General features: G+C 28.6%; 1 protein-coding gene across 1 annotated transcript in view; it reads right to left on the bottom strand.

The window, feature by feature from the left end:
• LOC113370175 (retinal guanylyl cyclase 2-like) overlaps window positions 1-19,033 on the bottom strand; it is a 105,025-nt gene that overhangs the window by 54,097 nt on the left and 31,895 nt on the right. The window contains 5 exon segments of the mRNA XM_026610848.1: window positions 1,151-1,390; window positions 3,042-3,622; window positions 3,874-3,978; window positions 7,312-7,420; window positions 8,858-9,036. Coding sequence (XP_026466633.1) covers window positions 1,151-1,390; window positions 3,042-3,622; window positions 3,874-3,978; window positions 7,312-7,420; window positions 8,858-9,007 — 1,185 coding nt within the window. The 5' untranslated portion in view covers window positions 9,008-9,036.

Raw genomic sequence — 19,033 nt, 5'->3', positions numbered from 1 at the left:
AAAAAAAAAATTTTGTTCCATTTTTTTTTTTTTTTTTTTTTTTTTTTTTTTAGTATTTTGTATATCGAAAATATTTCAGATTTTATTTTTAATTCTGACTATAGTTCTAATATACTTTAGAAATAATTTCAACTCTGCAATTCGATTTATATAATTCTTATAAATATTACACAATGTTACAATATTTATAATAATCTATTTGAAAACATTCAGTATTCCTCGAACATTTCGTTACGGTGCGGAAAGTTCCAGCAATTTGCCTTAAGGCACGATGCCATAATTGCCTCAAGACAGAATTCCACTTACAGCTAGTTATACATTTTATCTAGGTACTCAAAGCGACACGTCCAATTTTCATATATTTTGTGATCAATACTTGGATGATAATAAATAATAAAATATATAATAAGAAATCCCTTAAGAATTATGTACTACTTTAGCTTTCGCAGTCATTTCCAACTATGTAAGCGAATAAAAGCACGTCTGTTTGATTAAGCACTACAATATATAACAGAACATTATTTGATCTTGTATTTCCTCTAGCTACCAGTAATGTTATTGATAGGAAGTAATAAGTAACATGATTTGTTATCAATAACATGTAATTGACATATTATAGAACTGAGAAATATAAAATATAATGTTGGTAAAATGAGTATACTGATTGTATGACAAATACGAATAAGTTGTTTATTACTTCGAGATAATATATTGGAATTCGATCATGCTACAGTTTAATAACGTGACCTCTTTCATAAATATTATTAATTGCGAAATTGCGGTTTACATTACTTTATTATTTTTTATTATTTTATAATCATTTTTTATTTATGAGTAAATTTAAGTATATTTGTATAATCAAATGAGCTATTCGTTGTGTAGGTATGAAAATCACTAAATTATTAGATATTGTAAAATGCAGAAAAATCTCACTTTACAAGTTAGACTTTTTGAGGTATTACCAAATTAAATTATAAAAGCAAATATAACAATGAACATTTAATAACTTGGGTTTCCACTTTATCAAGAACTTGTTTCGCGCTTATCCAAGACCTTGCTGTGATAATTGTGCCAAATATATGTTATACTCGTTATAAAGTATGTTTTTATAGATATGTATTGGAATAGATCTGTTTGCATCTAAACTTACTCTTCTGGCATCTGCAGGCTGCGGAAACACAAAATCCGAAGCTGTGAGAACTACACGATTGGGTCCTTTAGACAAACGTGTCCTGATGGCATAATTTCGGACCGCAACTGCCACTCCTGCAACTACTGCCGCCACAGCTAATACGGCGGCTCCGGTTGCTGCTGCTACACTCCATGGAGCGGCTTGTCGGCCTCCGCGTCCAATGCAAAACGGGCGGCAATCTGCGCCGAGACCAAAAACCTGAAATACAGGGTAATTATATATAGCAGTATTGATACAAAATCAGCTTTATTAATTTCATTATATATAAGAGGATCATAAGGCCTTATGTCCATTATTGCAAAAGATCTAGATATGCAAAATCCTGCATGTATTTATATATCATATTTGACGTCCTAGCAGTACTATTCTGTGAAAGATCTTCTAATATTTCTGAACCTTTGGGTGTCAATCTAGGTATTTATACAGGTGCAGATAACGGTACTTATATCCAGACACAAAGTTTTACCGGGTTTAGGTACCTAAATTATATCATATATATATATATATATATATATATATATATATATATGTATATATATGTATATTTGTCTATAGAAGTACACTATAAGTTTGACAAGAATAATGGATTCAATAACTTTAAAAATACGGATTGTATTTAGTACAATAGACACTGCAAGTTTGTACTATGATGCATAAATTGTATGAATGCGTTAATCCCTTGGGTAAATGCAATGCATTTAGAAGTTTGTTACTTAATTAATGAATATTATTCTGGTTCTGAATGCAAAGATGCATTCATTATTTAATACTTTGGAAGATACTTGAGCGTTTCCAGCAAATATAGCTTTATATACCAAAATGTTGATACTATACTTTATCAAAACTTGAATATTTTATAATAAGATAATACTTGTAATATTAAGGTTGAATTTAACTAGGTATCATTGTATATAAAGCGCCATGTGATGTGTAATAAATATTATATTTATACAACACAAAATTTCAGAGCATAAATTCCCAAGCAATTCGCAAATATTAATAAATCCATGATTTATATTTGGCTGTGTTCAATAAATTTCAATTGCCAAAAGTTCTCAAAGTAAATTGTGTAATATCAATGTAATAAACTCTACTCGAGTATTATATTTAAGCACACTTGAACAACAAGCAAATACTTTCTTATTTTAACTTAGAAGTTTCTTTATTAGATTTACGATAATGCTTCGAGTAAGATTAGACTGTGTACACTCAGTAAAGGATTCTTATCTATAAACTTGTCTAAACAACCAAAATTTATATCTGCGAATTGATCCGTTGCTGTAAGCTTTTCCTATTTTATGAGCAAGCACAAATGCAGTTTGTCTTCACTAGTACAAGGAATGATATAAAACGGAGAGGTTTACATAGTAACATAAAGTACAGCCGAGCTCGAACGTCGATGGAAATTGAAAACGAATATCAGGATACTTTCTGATAAATTGATCACGTGTGTTACTTGAAAATGACTGAGAATTGATTAAAATAAAATGTAAGGTTCAATTTAATTTATAATTATTTTTATAGTATGCTTTACATTGTGCTAGCTAACCTTGTTGCTTATTTCAAGTGAATCAGAAATAACAGATATAAGTTAAATGTCGTAATTTCACATGTTTGTGTAAATATATGTTTGTATATATAATTATATATATATATATATATATATATATATATATATATATATATATAAAATTTGAAATAAGACATCACGTATTAGATAAAAAACACTTAAAGCTTATCTACCAATTTGTAGAAGTAAGTCAAATGTCATGTGAAGTTGTATAACTGAATGTTGTTATAAAACGTTGCAATATAAATTTAATAGCAGATAGTTTTATAAATTTATTACCTCTCTCGTAAGCCATTCCGCAAAATAAGGCTGCATCCTCGTCGCAAGGACCTCCGAGCTCATTCCTTCCCGCATGGTCACGCGCGTCCAATTCAAGCCAACATTTGCCGCATTCGTTAAATCTCTATGCAAATCCAAACTCAATATCGGTCTCCATTCGCTCGAAAATCTGTGCATGCCTTCATCTTTTCTCCAGTCAAGCACCGTAAAGGTAAACCTGGAGCTTGCATTCGAATCGACAACTTTGTCTAATATAACCAGACGTTCAAACAACTCATGTTTAAAAGAAACTTCTTGGTCTAACGCGTAAGCGCTGAGCACTAAAACGTTCCTCTTGATGTCGTCTTTTAAAATTACGTTCAAATCGTCGCCGGCACCAAATCTTGTTATCGTTTCATTTGATATATTAAATGTACCGTTAAGTTGACTAGTCGACAAACTGTCTGTAACATCTTGGTCGTAAAACACTGCACTGTTCACGTCCACGATCAGTATTTTGCTCTGGTATAAATCCAGACCGTTCAACTCGGCGAGGATTTTACGGCCGGCTACCGAGCGCATCGATGCGCATATTATGATAACTGGAAATAAAATTGATGCTTTGAGGATATGTTGCAGTTTTGATCAATAATTCAGAATTGAGACGATAAATCAATGTCAGTTTAGAGATAGAAACTTTTATTGATACTAGAAAATTTTATAGTAAACGAGGGAAGATAAAAATTCCTCCGTATTGAATGATGAAAATAAGAAATGTGTAACTTGAGCTAGGGCAAAAATAATTGAATAATGTATAAAAAATGGGTTGAGCAAAAATGAATTATTGAGGTACCTTGATAGAGATCATCTTCAATTAGTTCGTCCACACCAATAATCACTATTGAAGGCGATATAATTTTCTGAATCTTAGTAGCCATTTTGGGCCACCATCCTTCATCTAAAATTGAAAAAAAAATTCATTTTGTTAGAGTATTAAAGTATTATTATTGCTTCATACGGCAAATATTTTTATATTTTGATACAAACTGCTGGGAGTAATATAAACACAATATTTAAACTAATATATTACATAAACCATCGAAGCCAAAATCTGTTCTGATAAAGATCTGTTTATTCTATAACCACAATTTTCTATAAAGTAACTGAGTCATATTTGAAATTATTGAAAGAATAATTTAAATGTTCGAACCAATATAGGAACTAATAAATAATGCAAAATAGCTTGTACCTTATTATTGATTTATTATTTTGGCTCATGTTATTAAATGTACCTAATGCGCGTAATTCCTAAATGACAGACATAACCTCATTACATGGAATTGCATAATTTGCATTAGCACCATAGTAGCTTTACTAAGTGCTAACTAATATTATCACAAGCCATTGAATTTCTAACAAACGTCGGTTTACTCTCAATGTGATATTATTACAATGGCACTGTAATACTAATTTAGTAGAACAAATGAAACAAACATCCTTTTGCTATGTTACAACCTTAAACATTTATTATTATGATAGAACCATGATTCGACGGAACTGGCACGGAAGAAATACGTGGTATGGATAAAATAAGTAACGATTGCAAAATGTGAAAAATGGTTATAGAATATTATAAAATATTTAATAAAGCATAAAAAGTGCATATGGAATTTGTCTTTTCAATTTCTAATATATTGATTCAAAATATTTTAAATTTCTTGCTAGAAAATTGATGCATAACAAAGTTTAAATAGTGTCCAATAATAAATATTCAAGCAACATTACAGTCTATTCTGATTTTCTTCATAGATGAATGATTTTCTTATTAAAATAACATGAATCACTTGCTATCATAAAAATTGTTTTTTAAAAGCAACCATTATTTTCTCGAACGCCGATTTCTTTTTATTTCCATTACAGTCTTTATAAAAGATACGAGGCTCATTTTTAATACTAATGATATGTAATGAATATTAATTTACCGTCTGAGTTATCATAAAACCATTTTGCGGTATATAATCTCCAGACGTAGAACAAAACGAATGAAAGAGCAGTAAATCCGATAAAGCTATTAAATAAGAAACTTTTTCATCATCTTCCATAAAACAAAAGTTTTATAAGTAAAGAGAGCAAAATGTTGAGAGGAAATCAGTATCTATTTTTATTATGAGATTAAGAAGAATTGTACTGAAACGGACTGTTTACAAACATGTCTATAAAATAAAGTGCTTATTCGGAATTTAATTATAATTTGTATATATATATATATATATATATATATATATATATATATATATATGTATATATACTTATGCTATAGAATTATTTTCCTAGAGTTTGTTTTGTATAAACTTTGTAAATTTAAAACAAAACACATTGTTATAATAGAGAATTTAAGTTTTTAATAAATAGAGAAATTTATATATGTCTCAAGAAATGCATTACATTACATTAATGATACTTTTTATCAAAGTGCTTTCCATTAACATACAATATTTGCAGTTTTATATTCATTTTACAACACAAGTCATCTTATTCTGCTATTCATCATAATATTTTATTTCCATAAAACAGAATATATATTTATATTGAAACGACATCAAATTTCTTCATATGTTTATGATCAAAGTTTTCTAGGACATTGCCAACGAGAATTTTATACGCTAATATATAAAAGTAAATATGTTTTGATGAAACTAACAAGGTCATAAATATCTAAAACAAAAGATTATTAAAAGTTAAATTATGTTATGAAAATTTTCAAGGTACGGTTTTGATATGCAACTTATGAATATTGTAATAAAAATTCTATTAGTGTTATAACTTTAACTTGAAGAAATTTAGTTCAATTTATAAAAAGTCACTTTTTGAGTCATTCAGAAAATAATATTATAAGATTATTATTAATTTGTCTAATTATGATTTAATTGAAATTTCATTTTGAGCTATTATTATTAGTATTTTAAATAATTATGAAGTAATTGAAGATTTTCTTTATGAGTATAATAATAGCAATAACCAGTTAATAGAAATCAAAATCTAAGTTGATAAATTAGTTTGATAAGCAATATATTCAATAACTTAAGTTTAAAAAAATTAACAGATCGGGAAGCTAATCTATCTGTGTCAATTATTTCAAGTTTTGTAACATACATTTGTAAATCTAATTCAAAATAACATCTTGATATTTTTCATACGATTATATCATCATTATTTTATGTGAATAATGAAAATATTACCACTGTTCACCAATATCCAAAATTCACTATATATACATGTATATATATATATATATATATATATATATATATATAACTTTGCGTAATATTTGCTCCATGCGCTCAGCAATATTTTATATGAATGCATTTTCTACTAGCTTTTATATATCGCTTTGAAAATATGTGAATCATTCGTTATCATCTATCATTGTGAGTACCGAGATCTACCACATATTGATTAAATTTCATGAATTTATTAAAAAGAAGTAAAAAAATATTATAACAAATATTAAAAGTCATTATTAGATAAATATTTAATTGATGAATAATGAATAACGTAAGTATCTAAATACTCACAATGCTTTGATCCTACTATCCCTCAAAATATGTTGAGCTCCTTTAAGTGATAAGGAATAAAATTCTCATTGAAGCATTTAAATTTATGCTAATAATAACAAGAGCACCGGCGCGAAACACATTCTGCTCTTTGATATTTCACTATGGAGGTAAAACGTCAGGATAATATTTGCATTTCAGTATACGATTTATAATTTTATATATGGAGGATAATTTTACTACAGTGCTTTCGCGTTACAACAGCATTACATCAAATATATTTTTCACTAGCTTCAGAAAGTCATAGTTTGTATGATTATATATTTTATTTGAACATTTAATAAAAAAACATATTTAATAGTCATATATAATTATAGAAACAATTTCTATTATTGTTAAAGGAAAACTTAAGAAAAAACTTGTCAAAAGATATATATATATATAATATATATATATATATATATATATATGTGTGTGTGTGTGTGTGTGTGTTAAGCAATATAAGTCAGAAATCAAATAGAGTCAAGGCAACGCAATGTTTTATAACCGATCATTTATATTTTTCAAGAAATTTGAAAACGACCTGACCTTGTATTCATGATATTTCTGCAATTACCCATATTCAGTAATTGCTGATGGAATATATATGCTTATGCAGATATAAGTTCATAAGATCCAAGCCATTCATAAGAATGAAGGCATTCTTATTCTATAAAAGTGTCAGAAATCGAACTCACCGACTGTGATTATTATGGAGTTCTGCCAGCTCATTAGTTCGTACAGAGCCGCTATCGCCGTCACTGTGTCTTCTATCGAAGGGATTATGCAATTGCCGAAATATGTGAGCTGAAACATAATGACATCTGTTAATCTCCTATAGTAAGGCACACGTGTCACATTTGTAGAGCAAATACTACAAAGAAAAACTGGAGAGAGAAAACCCTAATTATGTCTTAGATATAAGAAATATAAAAACTCGCTCACGAAAATAAGAAAACATTTTATTTGAAACGCATAGTTCATATACTCAGAATTATTTAATAGAAATTTAATACTGAATAGTACTAGTATTCGTAACATTGCTTTTACTAAAAAATTCAAATGATCATTGAATATTTCTATATAAAATTGTTTTTAGCCATTTATCGAACATACAAAGTTTATCTCTTGAATTTATTGTTCAAAACCTTCTACTGTTATTACAGAAACCAAATCCAATCAATTATCCTCATCCGTCAAAATAACTTTTACGGCAATCCTAATAAACCCAGAACAAACGTCTTGGCACCTGCGCCATAAACCAAGAAGCTTTTATTACATATTGGTCATTTCCGGATTTTTCTAGTATCGTCTCTAAGGGAAAAAAGTATTGAATTTATTCCTACTAAACTTCTATTGTTTGATAATGCCCTCATAACTAACTATCGTTTGAATAATACAGTTAAAGGATAATTGGATACGAATCGGAGTAAAGCTCCGTTTCCACATTGGTCATTTTCCCATTTCTCTTCTAATCTCACTCTGCAGTCAACAGACTGCAGCCACTTGATAAATTAACCTAATTGAATTCACATTTCGATAAATTAATGAAGGCGTCACGTTAGCACACACATACGACACTTAGAGACAGAGCGAATTTAATTAAAACTGAACTTGTATAATCTGATACGATTTATGCATAGTTTATGTTTGCGCACCATTTAGAGAGCTGGGTCAAAGCTGAGCTTAAACAGAGCCGTATAAAACAGTGGATAAAGTACATACATGTACTCTATTAATTACATCAAACCGATCCCAAAAGCTCGGATTAGTCCACAGTAAAGCAACAGTAATGGCAACATAAAATATGCATGTATTTTTCAGCAAAAAGCTCTCGGCGTTAGTTATATTCTTATTTGCTCAGCTAATAACGTTGCGGTTGTATAGTTGCACATGTGCATGCAACTTTTCTACTGCGGAATTAAAAATTAGTTTTGCACATTTATTACGGCATTGTATGATTACATATTTCTCCACGTGTCGGATTTTTTTTATTTTATTTCTGGTTTTAAAATTTAATTACCTACTAAATTTGATAACATTAATTTAGTGAAAATTAAATTTAACATAATATGCTGAGTATTTATTGAAAACATTAATATACACCTACATATATTACGATCTATTGTATATTATATTTATCTATATATCTACCTACGATCTTATGTTTTCTGAAGTTGATTTAATTCATTTCAGAAATTCAATTACGTATAGTGAAAAACTGTAAACAGTGTGTTACGTTACCTCCGGGCATTCCCAGGAGAGCACAGGTCTTGCGGGTCGCATGTCTGCAAGTACTCGGAGTGCCCCGCACACGTCATCGGTGAGTAACTTTTGTTCTGCGGACAGACGACCGACAACAAGTGTACGCCCTCGAGTATTGTATGCGTCCATCAATGCACTTGCCAATGGGCGATCGCAAACTGCAAATATAAAAGACAATAGTAAATAGATAATAGTAAAAATAAAGACAGTAATATAATTTTCAAATTGTATAATTTGTTCTAAAAACAGCATTGTTAAATTATTTTATATTATATTATAAATGTTTCTATCTACAATAGATGTATATTATATACACTGATCTACAAGAAACTAAATGCAAGATAAGCCATCGGAAAAATGCCATAGACCATGTTGAATATAGTCTATCAAGCGTAAATATACGGTGGAGCGATCTTGTACTTTAAACTTTTGCCACGTGCATCTACGATTTCGATCACATACATACGTTTTAAGAATTTAGATTTAGGAGAAATATTGAATTGAGTTATTGAATAGATATTTTGGCCTCTGAGAATTATACTGATTGATTTTACTGCAAAAATAATTTTTGTGGAGTGTTACTTAGTTACACTTATATATGGAACAAATCGTAATTGCTACTCTTGAGAAGTATTGTCAAAGGTTTCATAAAATGATTGTTCTATGCGAGAATTGTATCTATAATACTGTAGATTTTTTAAAAATGCACTTAATAGTTTCCCAGCTATGTCACCAAATTACCCTGGATGTCCAATATATCTCTCTCTATGTTCTTGAAGTCGAATCATCCCAGGTGTAGCCCTAAGGGTCAACCGAAGGTAAATATTCATGTATTCAATAACGCATCATATATGAAGTATTCGTACGTGCAAATAATTCGATCGATAAGCACGGGATGTGCCCTGATGCACACTCGAACTTTTGCGACTCACACTAGCATATTAAACCCTACTATCCTATTTCCTAGAAAGACCAAATTATAGAAATAGCATAGCTATTTTATATCTATTATATAGCTGTTATATATCATATTGTATCCTACAGTTTTCAGAATCTAAGAGTGTAGATTTTATAAAATTCACACACCAGAGTTGTGCTGATCAAAACGAATAAAATATCTAAATTTTCAAGAATAAGTACTCCGAGTCATAAATTATAATTGTAGTCTAAACTCTACATTTGCAATGTTTAAGCTTGAATTTGAGAAGTATAACGTGTAATTTATCAGTGTAACGAGGAGCAAATATTTTAATTTACAGAATTATGCTAAATTAGTCCCAACGCAGAATAAGCACTACATTACGTGGCTAATGTGGTACCGTTTGTTTTCCATGAAAGTTTGTAATTATACATAAACTTCTGCACATAATAACAATAATTAAAAGATACGATTCAACTCCTTTGTACACGGAAACTAATTATCGTAAAAAATTATCACACTTTTAGAAACTTGTATAATTTTCTGCACCATAACAATAATCACAGAATATCTAGAAAACATATTTTACAGTCATGAAGAAGTTTAAACAATAATTTATCAGTTTTTGAGCAACATTCATCAACACAAAAATGTCAATAATATAATAGTTCTTTTCAAGTTTATCATTAAGTTTTCTATAAAAAAAAAATTCTATATTCTATATTAAAAATTACTGAAGCAAAGCATATAAAGCCTGAGCAAATAATAAAATTTCAAAATTGCTTATCCATCATGACATTAAAAAGTGAAAGACTCGCATTTCATGAAGAGTGTGGCAAAATATACTGGGCAATCAAAAAATTTGCAATGCCCGACGTGTTGTAACTTGGAATAGGAAGGAAAGTATAAATTACGATAATATATTTGCGCTATAGAGCTTTTAATAGAGGCCATCACGCGATATTAGGGTCGGTTGGCGAAGGAATAATGTGGAACTCGCGGGCTCAGAGGATTCGGAAACCCTCGATGTTATTACGTGTTCTTTGTCGGAGATGCTATTGTACGACATCACAAAACAAACTGACCGCGGTCACTGGATTACCTGAATAAAATCCTTGGAAGTAATTTCTGTTTGTAAAGTATTATTTTTAGAATTGTAAATCCTCTAGCCGTCATCTTACATGATTTAGAAAAAAAAAGAAAGTATATTTTATAATTTGTAAGACCTATCCATCGACTTACATAATTGAACAAAAATTAATTAATTTAAAAGAAAAATTATAGATTAGTAAAATATTTAGTTTATAATAATATAACTAGCAGCTTATAATTAATTTAAACTTCAATTAAAATAACTGAGCTCAAAAGCCATAATCAAATAAGACAATAAAATATATTCAATCGCATAAAGCCTATCTGAACAAAGTTCTTCATATAATTAACTGAAGTATGCAGTTATTGCATGCAGTATTATTTAATTGGTATTAATAACAAGTTAATTCACATCGACGGTTAAAGAAAATAATTCTTCGAAGTATTCTTTTTACTAAACTATGCTACTTGCACTTCAAAGACATAAGAATAAAGTAAACAACTTTTTTTATCAGAAACAGAATAATAAAGCCGCATAAAACTTATCATACAAAATGTTTATGAAAACAAATCAAAATATATTAAAAACATGATTAGTAGATAGTTCTGTAATGCATAATTATATAAATTGCATTATATGATGAGAATACAATTTTATAATCAATATATTTACATTTTAACACTTACCAAGAAAGTTTTCATAATAATATTGCTGAATTATATCGATATATATTAACCAAGAGTATGTATATCTTAAATATAATTAGATAATCTCAAAATTACTTTACGACTACGGTTGAAATTACTTTATGATATATGAATATTATTTGTAATTATCAAAATAAATAAAATATATATATAAATAGTAAACTCTATAACTCTATAATGTGTTTTTTAGGAATGTTTTTATTCTTAAATGAGAAATATAAGAAGAACGCCAAAAATACTAAAATTCTGGAATATTTTCCATATGTTAGTATAATATATGGTACCCATTTACACCTTATATACACTAGATTATTTTGAGAGTAATCGATAGAAGAAGTGATGCTACTTCACCTTTGAACACTTACGTAAGCATATATGTTAAATAAACAATAAAGCGTTTAGTATTACTCAATATTGAGAATATTCGTAGTATTATTTTTTATGGACTATAAAATCATGAGAATCTATCATAAGTTATAAAGGTAAATTTAAAATTTCATAAATTGATTCTATAAAGCACTTAAATGAATGACAAAAATATTTTAATCACGTTCAGTTCACATAAACGACAATCAAGAATTGTAATATAGTATATAATTTTTTTTTGCTCGATAAAATTTCCGAATTCATTGTAATATGTCAGAACAAAATTTGATTTTATACCAGAAGGTATCTATATATGATTCTATTATATAAAATATTCCTGAACAAAAGAACCACAAATTGTTTCGAAGCAGACAATGATAGAAACATATTTTCTATTTTCCTGCCTTCTTGTGAATTGTATTCGGCGCTTATTGATTCCCAAGCGTTCTCATCCGCCGATATAAACGATGTTGTACTGCTCTTTGATTGTAACCTCTGTTTAGAAAGTGCTGGTAAACATTTTGAATGAATAAAGAAAAACTTGGAATATCAATAAGAGTTTTAAGGAAATATCAGCATTTCAAAAAAACGTGAGATAAACGCACCCGCGCATAATAAAAGCTCGCAAAATCGATGATCATAAATGTTCTTTATTATCTATTTGCCTAATAGAAAGGAGAAGTAAGGAAAGATAATGATTCATTAGGATGATCTTCAATTTTCATAAAATTGAAATTGCCTTAAAATATTTAATTTTTATTCATTTTTACAAAGGCATTTACAAAGGTTTAAGTTAATTATTTCTAGATTATATGAGAAAGGTACCTCAAATTCATTTGCATAATATAATATTTGCAAACAAGTCGTTTTTTAATGAAAAAAACATTTTCACAAAATCTAAATACATGATATTAGCTTTGCCAGAATTTAAAATAAAAAATAATTTTTACACATATCAAAATTTTCACTAGATTTTCATTTACTATTTTAATAATAACATTAACCAATAGTTCTATTTGTGTATTTTTTCCAACTGAGTAAATTCTTTGACCACTCCTATGTCTATCATTTTATTGTTTGAGTGAGTTTAACGCGACAATGGCATCGTAACAGTGAAAGCCGAAAGAAAATTGAAAACCTGGCCTGCCATTCATAGATACAGCCGTGAGTCAGTATTTATAGGCGGCAGATAAAATTCAATTTGATGATTGTGCGATGAAGGATGGAAACAACCAACAGACCAAAAGCTCTGACCGGCGATTTTATATATATAATGTTATTGATCTGAAGGAATTAAATGGAATTAAGTTTCAATACCCCGGAGTAAAAGATTAGTTAAGTCTCAGTGATGTGTTAAAGATGATATTTTGTAAACATTCACAAAACATTGATAAAAAATTAACAACCCTTTTATATTATCCTGACATATTATGTCTAATTTTTTTATTTAAAAAATTATAATTACAAATGTTAGAAAGAAAACTAAATTTTATAATAAGAAAGTAATGAGAGAAATCAGAATAGATGGTATTTCAAGTTATTTATATTACACCTACAACATTGTTCTATTATAGCTTCTTTATTTAGAAATATTTAGGAATTATTTTAGATGAGTTTGATGAATTAATTTTTCAAACAAAATATTTTCAAAAACCATTAATAATATTAAAAAAATATTAAGACAAATTTGGATAGATGTATGTTAGGTAATTATGACAAATATAATATGCAGAATTATTTTCTTCAAAAATCATACTTTATCAAAATTAATTGATCGACTATACTCGATATTTCGGCAAATCTTTATCCTCCGTTTTCATACAAAGGCAAAAACCATTACAGCAAATACAAATTACAAAAAGTGCAGTCTGCTCTATATAAACTCGAAGCGAACTGTACTAAAAACAATATGTTAGCAAATGTAACGACACATTTTGCCAATATCGAAGAGCTTTCTCATTACTTACTTTACTCACGGCATAATAATATTAATGGTTTCACATTTTAACAAAAAGAAATAACTAAGTTTCCCTAACGTTGATCACACACAACGCTGATAAAAAAGGTTTTAATTAATAATTTGCAGTTGATTTAAATTGAGATGAAAATTATTAAACATCCAGAGGTAATGAAATGTGTTATAGCACCTGTTAGACTTTTACTAATATGAATAAGATCGCTAGCAATATTTGCAATATGGTAGATTATTTATATTAAGCACCATTATCAATATTGGCAAGATTATTCTTGATTAATGATAATTTTATTCATAAATAATAATTGGTGTTTAATTCTCTTTTAATATGCTTAAATAATATGTGCAAATGTGTATGTATTCTAACAAAGTAATTTAGTTCGGTATTCCAAAACACAACAAACTATCCAATAACTCAAAGACCACTTCGCAAAGGAACTACATAATCTCCTTTCCAAACATGATCTCGAGGAACTCTGTGAAGACGAGATGTTGGATTCAAGCAAAGCCCAAGCAAACATTGTCGATATCGGTGCAAAAATATTTTCGCGAGAGAATGCTCTACATTAAACTTTCTCCGAAGGATGTTAAGGCATCTTATTGGATTAGGAATGCAAGGAATTTACACGCCGCTCGGCCGAAAGGGTAGAAAAGACATCCGAAATTATCTCGAGATAAGTCAGGAGTAATAAAGGGTTATTTATAATTAAGGAGTAACGGTTGGATTCGTTATCTTCGACTGTGATGAGGTTTTGAACAATATTAATTTGTTCGCTTTATGTATCGCAATAATTTAATAGGCGAGAAGTAATACATTAATTACAATGTTATAGAAGTTAGATATCATAATTTCTATATATCAACGTTACACAATGTTGAGTTAAATATGAGTGATCATATAATTTACACTACATTTAATTAACATTGTATCATATAGGAAATACACGAGAGATAAAAAAATCAAATCAATAAAAAAAGATATAGAAATATGAATTAAATTTCAACAATAGATTTTTTTTCCTAAGTTTTGGTAGATCTCTATTATCAACTATCCAGAATCTTTAAAACGTTATTGACACAATTCTAGAAAATTACCTTAAGCGTACGATTTTATGAACTGCAGTCGCCGAAGATAAAATTTAACGATTATTAAATAATAAAACCACCAAGACGAATGAATGACATTTATAGTATTTAATTATTTTTTAGTCCACATTACTGGTTAACGAGAACCATAAAATGTGACCATAATCATGAATTCTGAGCAAAATATAAACATTTACAACACGTTAAAGTTTTTATTAAACGTAAATGCACATATTGTGAACCATAGGGCTCTATAGAAGGGAAAACACATTATGTGGAAATTATAAAAGAAATCAGGTTTAGTGCGAGTTAGCCAATAAAATTGATACGATTTCTGATACATTGCGGTTCGGCATTTGGGTAAAAATCTACTTCAAAACGCCCAGTATTCAACTTTGAAATTACTAGTCACTAATTTTTATCGAATAATAGTCAAAAAACAATTTATATGGATGTTAACCAATTAGACTAGCACAAGTTGATTATAACTTTATAATAATCGTTCAAAATTCATTTCAAAACATCGATAAATAATTTAAAGTTATATATGAAAAGTTCAATTTCAATTATTGGAAAAACTTCTACTTTAAAGTTAATCAATATCATAAATATTTCTTCAAAGCGTCGTGTTGCTATTTTATACATTTCGAAGAGAAACTTTAAAAGTTTATGCTAGATACGGATATTTGAAATGTATTATCATACTTTAAGTGAAAACTTTTGCCATTAGTTACATGAGAATACGGAATTAAGTTTTTGAAGTAGACTGAAATTAATTCTTAAGAAGAATTATACTGTTAAGTAAAATGCATCATTACTAAAGATTGTAGGGGAAATACTTTCCGAAAAATTGTTAAAAAATGCGTTTGAAAACTTTTGAAAAGTTTTATTTCATGAACTAAATAATAACTTAGTTGCAATACAAAACTTCGATAAAGATTTTTCAGCTATAGCATTCTGAGAAGTAGACGAATAATATAATAATTGCGGTCGATTAAAAATAATGCCTATTTTTTTGTTTGTTTTTGTATTAGAATATTTTATATATTGTAAGTACTACACATTGAAGAACAGTGACTTAAATTTATGTCACTAAATTACGATAAAGTAATACTTATTAAGAAATTTATGATTTTTAACTTTCTAAAAGAGGAGATTGCTTAGGACACAAAAACTGATTTATTGTTTCTAGGTTTTAAGTTTTACTGAACCGTTTGACACCAAAATTGGAAAAAATATGTTTGTGTCAACCAAAATTTGATCTCTTGATGTTTTCTCAAAATTGTTATACTGATGTCAACCATTTGAAAATCATTTGATTCTTGTAAAGAAACAATTGGACAAGCTGATTCCAAGAATTATTAGAAAAAGTAACATACTCCAATATTCAACATATTTTAAAATACAAAATTTAATTGACCTTTATGACATGTAATACTAGTTATATATTTATTTATATGAAAGAATTTTTGCTAAATTTAATAATATTTAATTGATTGAAATAAACGTAGGGCTAACAATATGCCTTCATGGATTAGGTATAATTTATACCATTCTTTATTAGTTTCTGTGTCGATACTTCATCTACTCTACTTCAGCACTACAATTTGAAATTTCTTACGTATTTTTTGCCAACCATCCTTAGAATTAGTATATTTGTTTTGTACATACATAACAATTGCCAAAATTTACCATTATATAAACTTCTTAAGTATGCTCGTTATTAGCGTTTTCACATTGCCACTATTGATACTCGCCCCAATCTCTTTCGCGCAGTATAAGTCTTTAACTTACAAACTAGGTTCTCATACATGTTCTTTTCTCGTGTAATATAATTCAATTTATACTTTTATTAAACCAGTAATAATTCTCACCGCTACATTCTCAAAAAGTAAAATTTAATAATACCCGTCGCCGTAATCTTTTGCGCGTCGGAGAAAAGCACAGTCTGCGCCGGTGTTATCTCGACCTAATACTATAAAATATTTGCTTGCCGATATTGCTGACATTGCGTTACTGAGGGCTTATATTGAAATATATCGTTGTATTGGGAAAACTTTTCGCAAGGGTTGCTCGAATAAAAACACTCGAAGACTTCAAGACTCGATTCCACGTGTATTGACTGGGTATGAATATACAGATAAACTTACACCAATATCGAACACAAAAAGTTATGAGCGAATTTAATAATATTTAGGGAAACATTGTGTTCGGTCGAAAGGTACGAGTACATGCGAATCCATGGGGGCGGTTTACTGGAGTGAAAGGGCAAAGGATTTTGTTTGAAAACTAATAATTGCGTTTTAATCAAAGTTAGAATACAATTTAAGATCTGTAATGATTATCACTGATGATAGAATTGGATTTACTGTTCACAATATGTAATTTACGTTTAAACATTTTGAATTGACCCATACTAAACGTTGAATTTTATTGATACTACTTTCATATACTTATTTATTTTGACTTATTCATATGACACCCAGAAATATTTGATTCTCAGCTAATTGGCAGATCTGTTAACAAATATTGATATAATTATGTCTAATCATTTAATCAAACATAAGAGCGTCAAGAATAATCAATATTGAATATCTATAATTGGTAAGAATTTTTTTAATCAACTGTAGATGACCAATATTACAATAATTAGAACTATTTTCACGTATTTTATGACTGTTGTAATATAATTCAATGTGATCGATTATAATTAGAAGGCAACTTAGTGCTTATCCACTTACTATGCGATGAGATTATTATATCATATTTTTAATAATGATGTTATATATAAATTATAGCTATTTTCACTTGAAATCAAATTTAGATCTATATTTTCAAGTGTAAACTGATATCATTATAGCTTAGAACCTTGTAGTTACAGGCCAAAGCCTTTACCATTTGAGTCACAAACATGCAATATAAAGAAATTGAATATGCATGAGTAATAAAAAATCATTATTTTTATAGATATGTTCAAAGGTAATTTTTTTATCCTTATCATTGCTTAATTATTTTAAATGTATACTTGTTTTATATTTTAAGGTATCATGAATCTATTTCAAATATAAACCAAGAGTATTTAGCTGAGCTGAGTACTTTTCAGCTAAGTATACCTCAATCTATGTTTCATATAAGAAATTTATTATTTTTATTTCTAATGTTTTTCTTTGAACAGCATGTTTTCCATGTATTATATATGAAGAGACAATCTAATTATTGTAGCAAATGCAAAAGGACCTACTTCACTTAAAAACATTGCATAATTATTAATGAATATTACTGGTGGATATTAATGGATATTATGAAACGAATTTGAACCCATGATTTGGAATTACAAGCAGCACCACCAACTATGTTCGGACGTTTTATTATATTGGCAAAGAAGGTGACAAACTTCAAGGCATTAAGCTTTACACGGAATGGTTGCGCCCCTGGTAGAGGGGGTAGCGGAGTGTTTTAATTGAACTAGTTGTTCACTTCAAAAAGTAAAGTCTGCTTAACAACATGTAAATAACCAAGAAAAATAAATATATCCTCTTTCATTATAACTTAGTAACAAATCAGTGATTGTAATTAGAACTGCTACAAATACATAATATACAAACAAATCAGTGTTTAATACAGTCCACAGCTACAAGGGTTAAATTATATCCCAACAACCTGAATTATCGAAGGAGAGTTTTAATAAATTCTATAACTATAAGCAAAAGTACAAACTACGTATTTTGAATGAAAAAATAAGATAGAAAAATGCACTAGCTATTAGTATCGATTGAAAAATTTAATTATTTCACTTTGCATATAAATACAAAACCTTTAACACTAGCAATCATCAAAATTCCTTCCCGAAATAACACCGCAGATTGAATTATATTTAATTGTATTTGCTCTGTCTGATACCCTCATAATCAATTTCTGAAAACAAACCAATAAAGCGATTCAATTAGAACCAGCCAGCATGCCCTCATCTTAAATTTCCAATAATTCTGTAATTACACATGCGGAAACC

The sequence above is a fragment of the Ctenocephalides felis genome, unplaced genomic scaffold (genome assembly GCF_003426905.1).
Source record: "Ctenocephalides felis isolate EL2017-DRISC unplaced genomic scaffold, ASM342690v1 CF-g0.4_SCAFFOLD_01492, whole genome shotgun sequence".
NCBI lineage: Eukaryota > Metazoa > Arthropoda > Insecta > Siphonaptera > Pulicidae > Ctenocephalides > Ctenocephalides felis.
The sequence above is the reverse complement of the archived record's forward strand: the minus strand, read 5'-3'. Positions and strand labels throughout refer to the sequence as shown.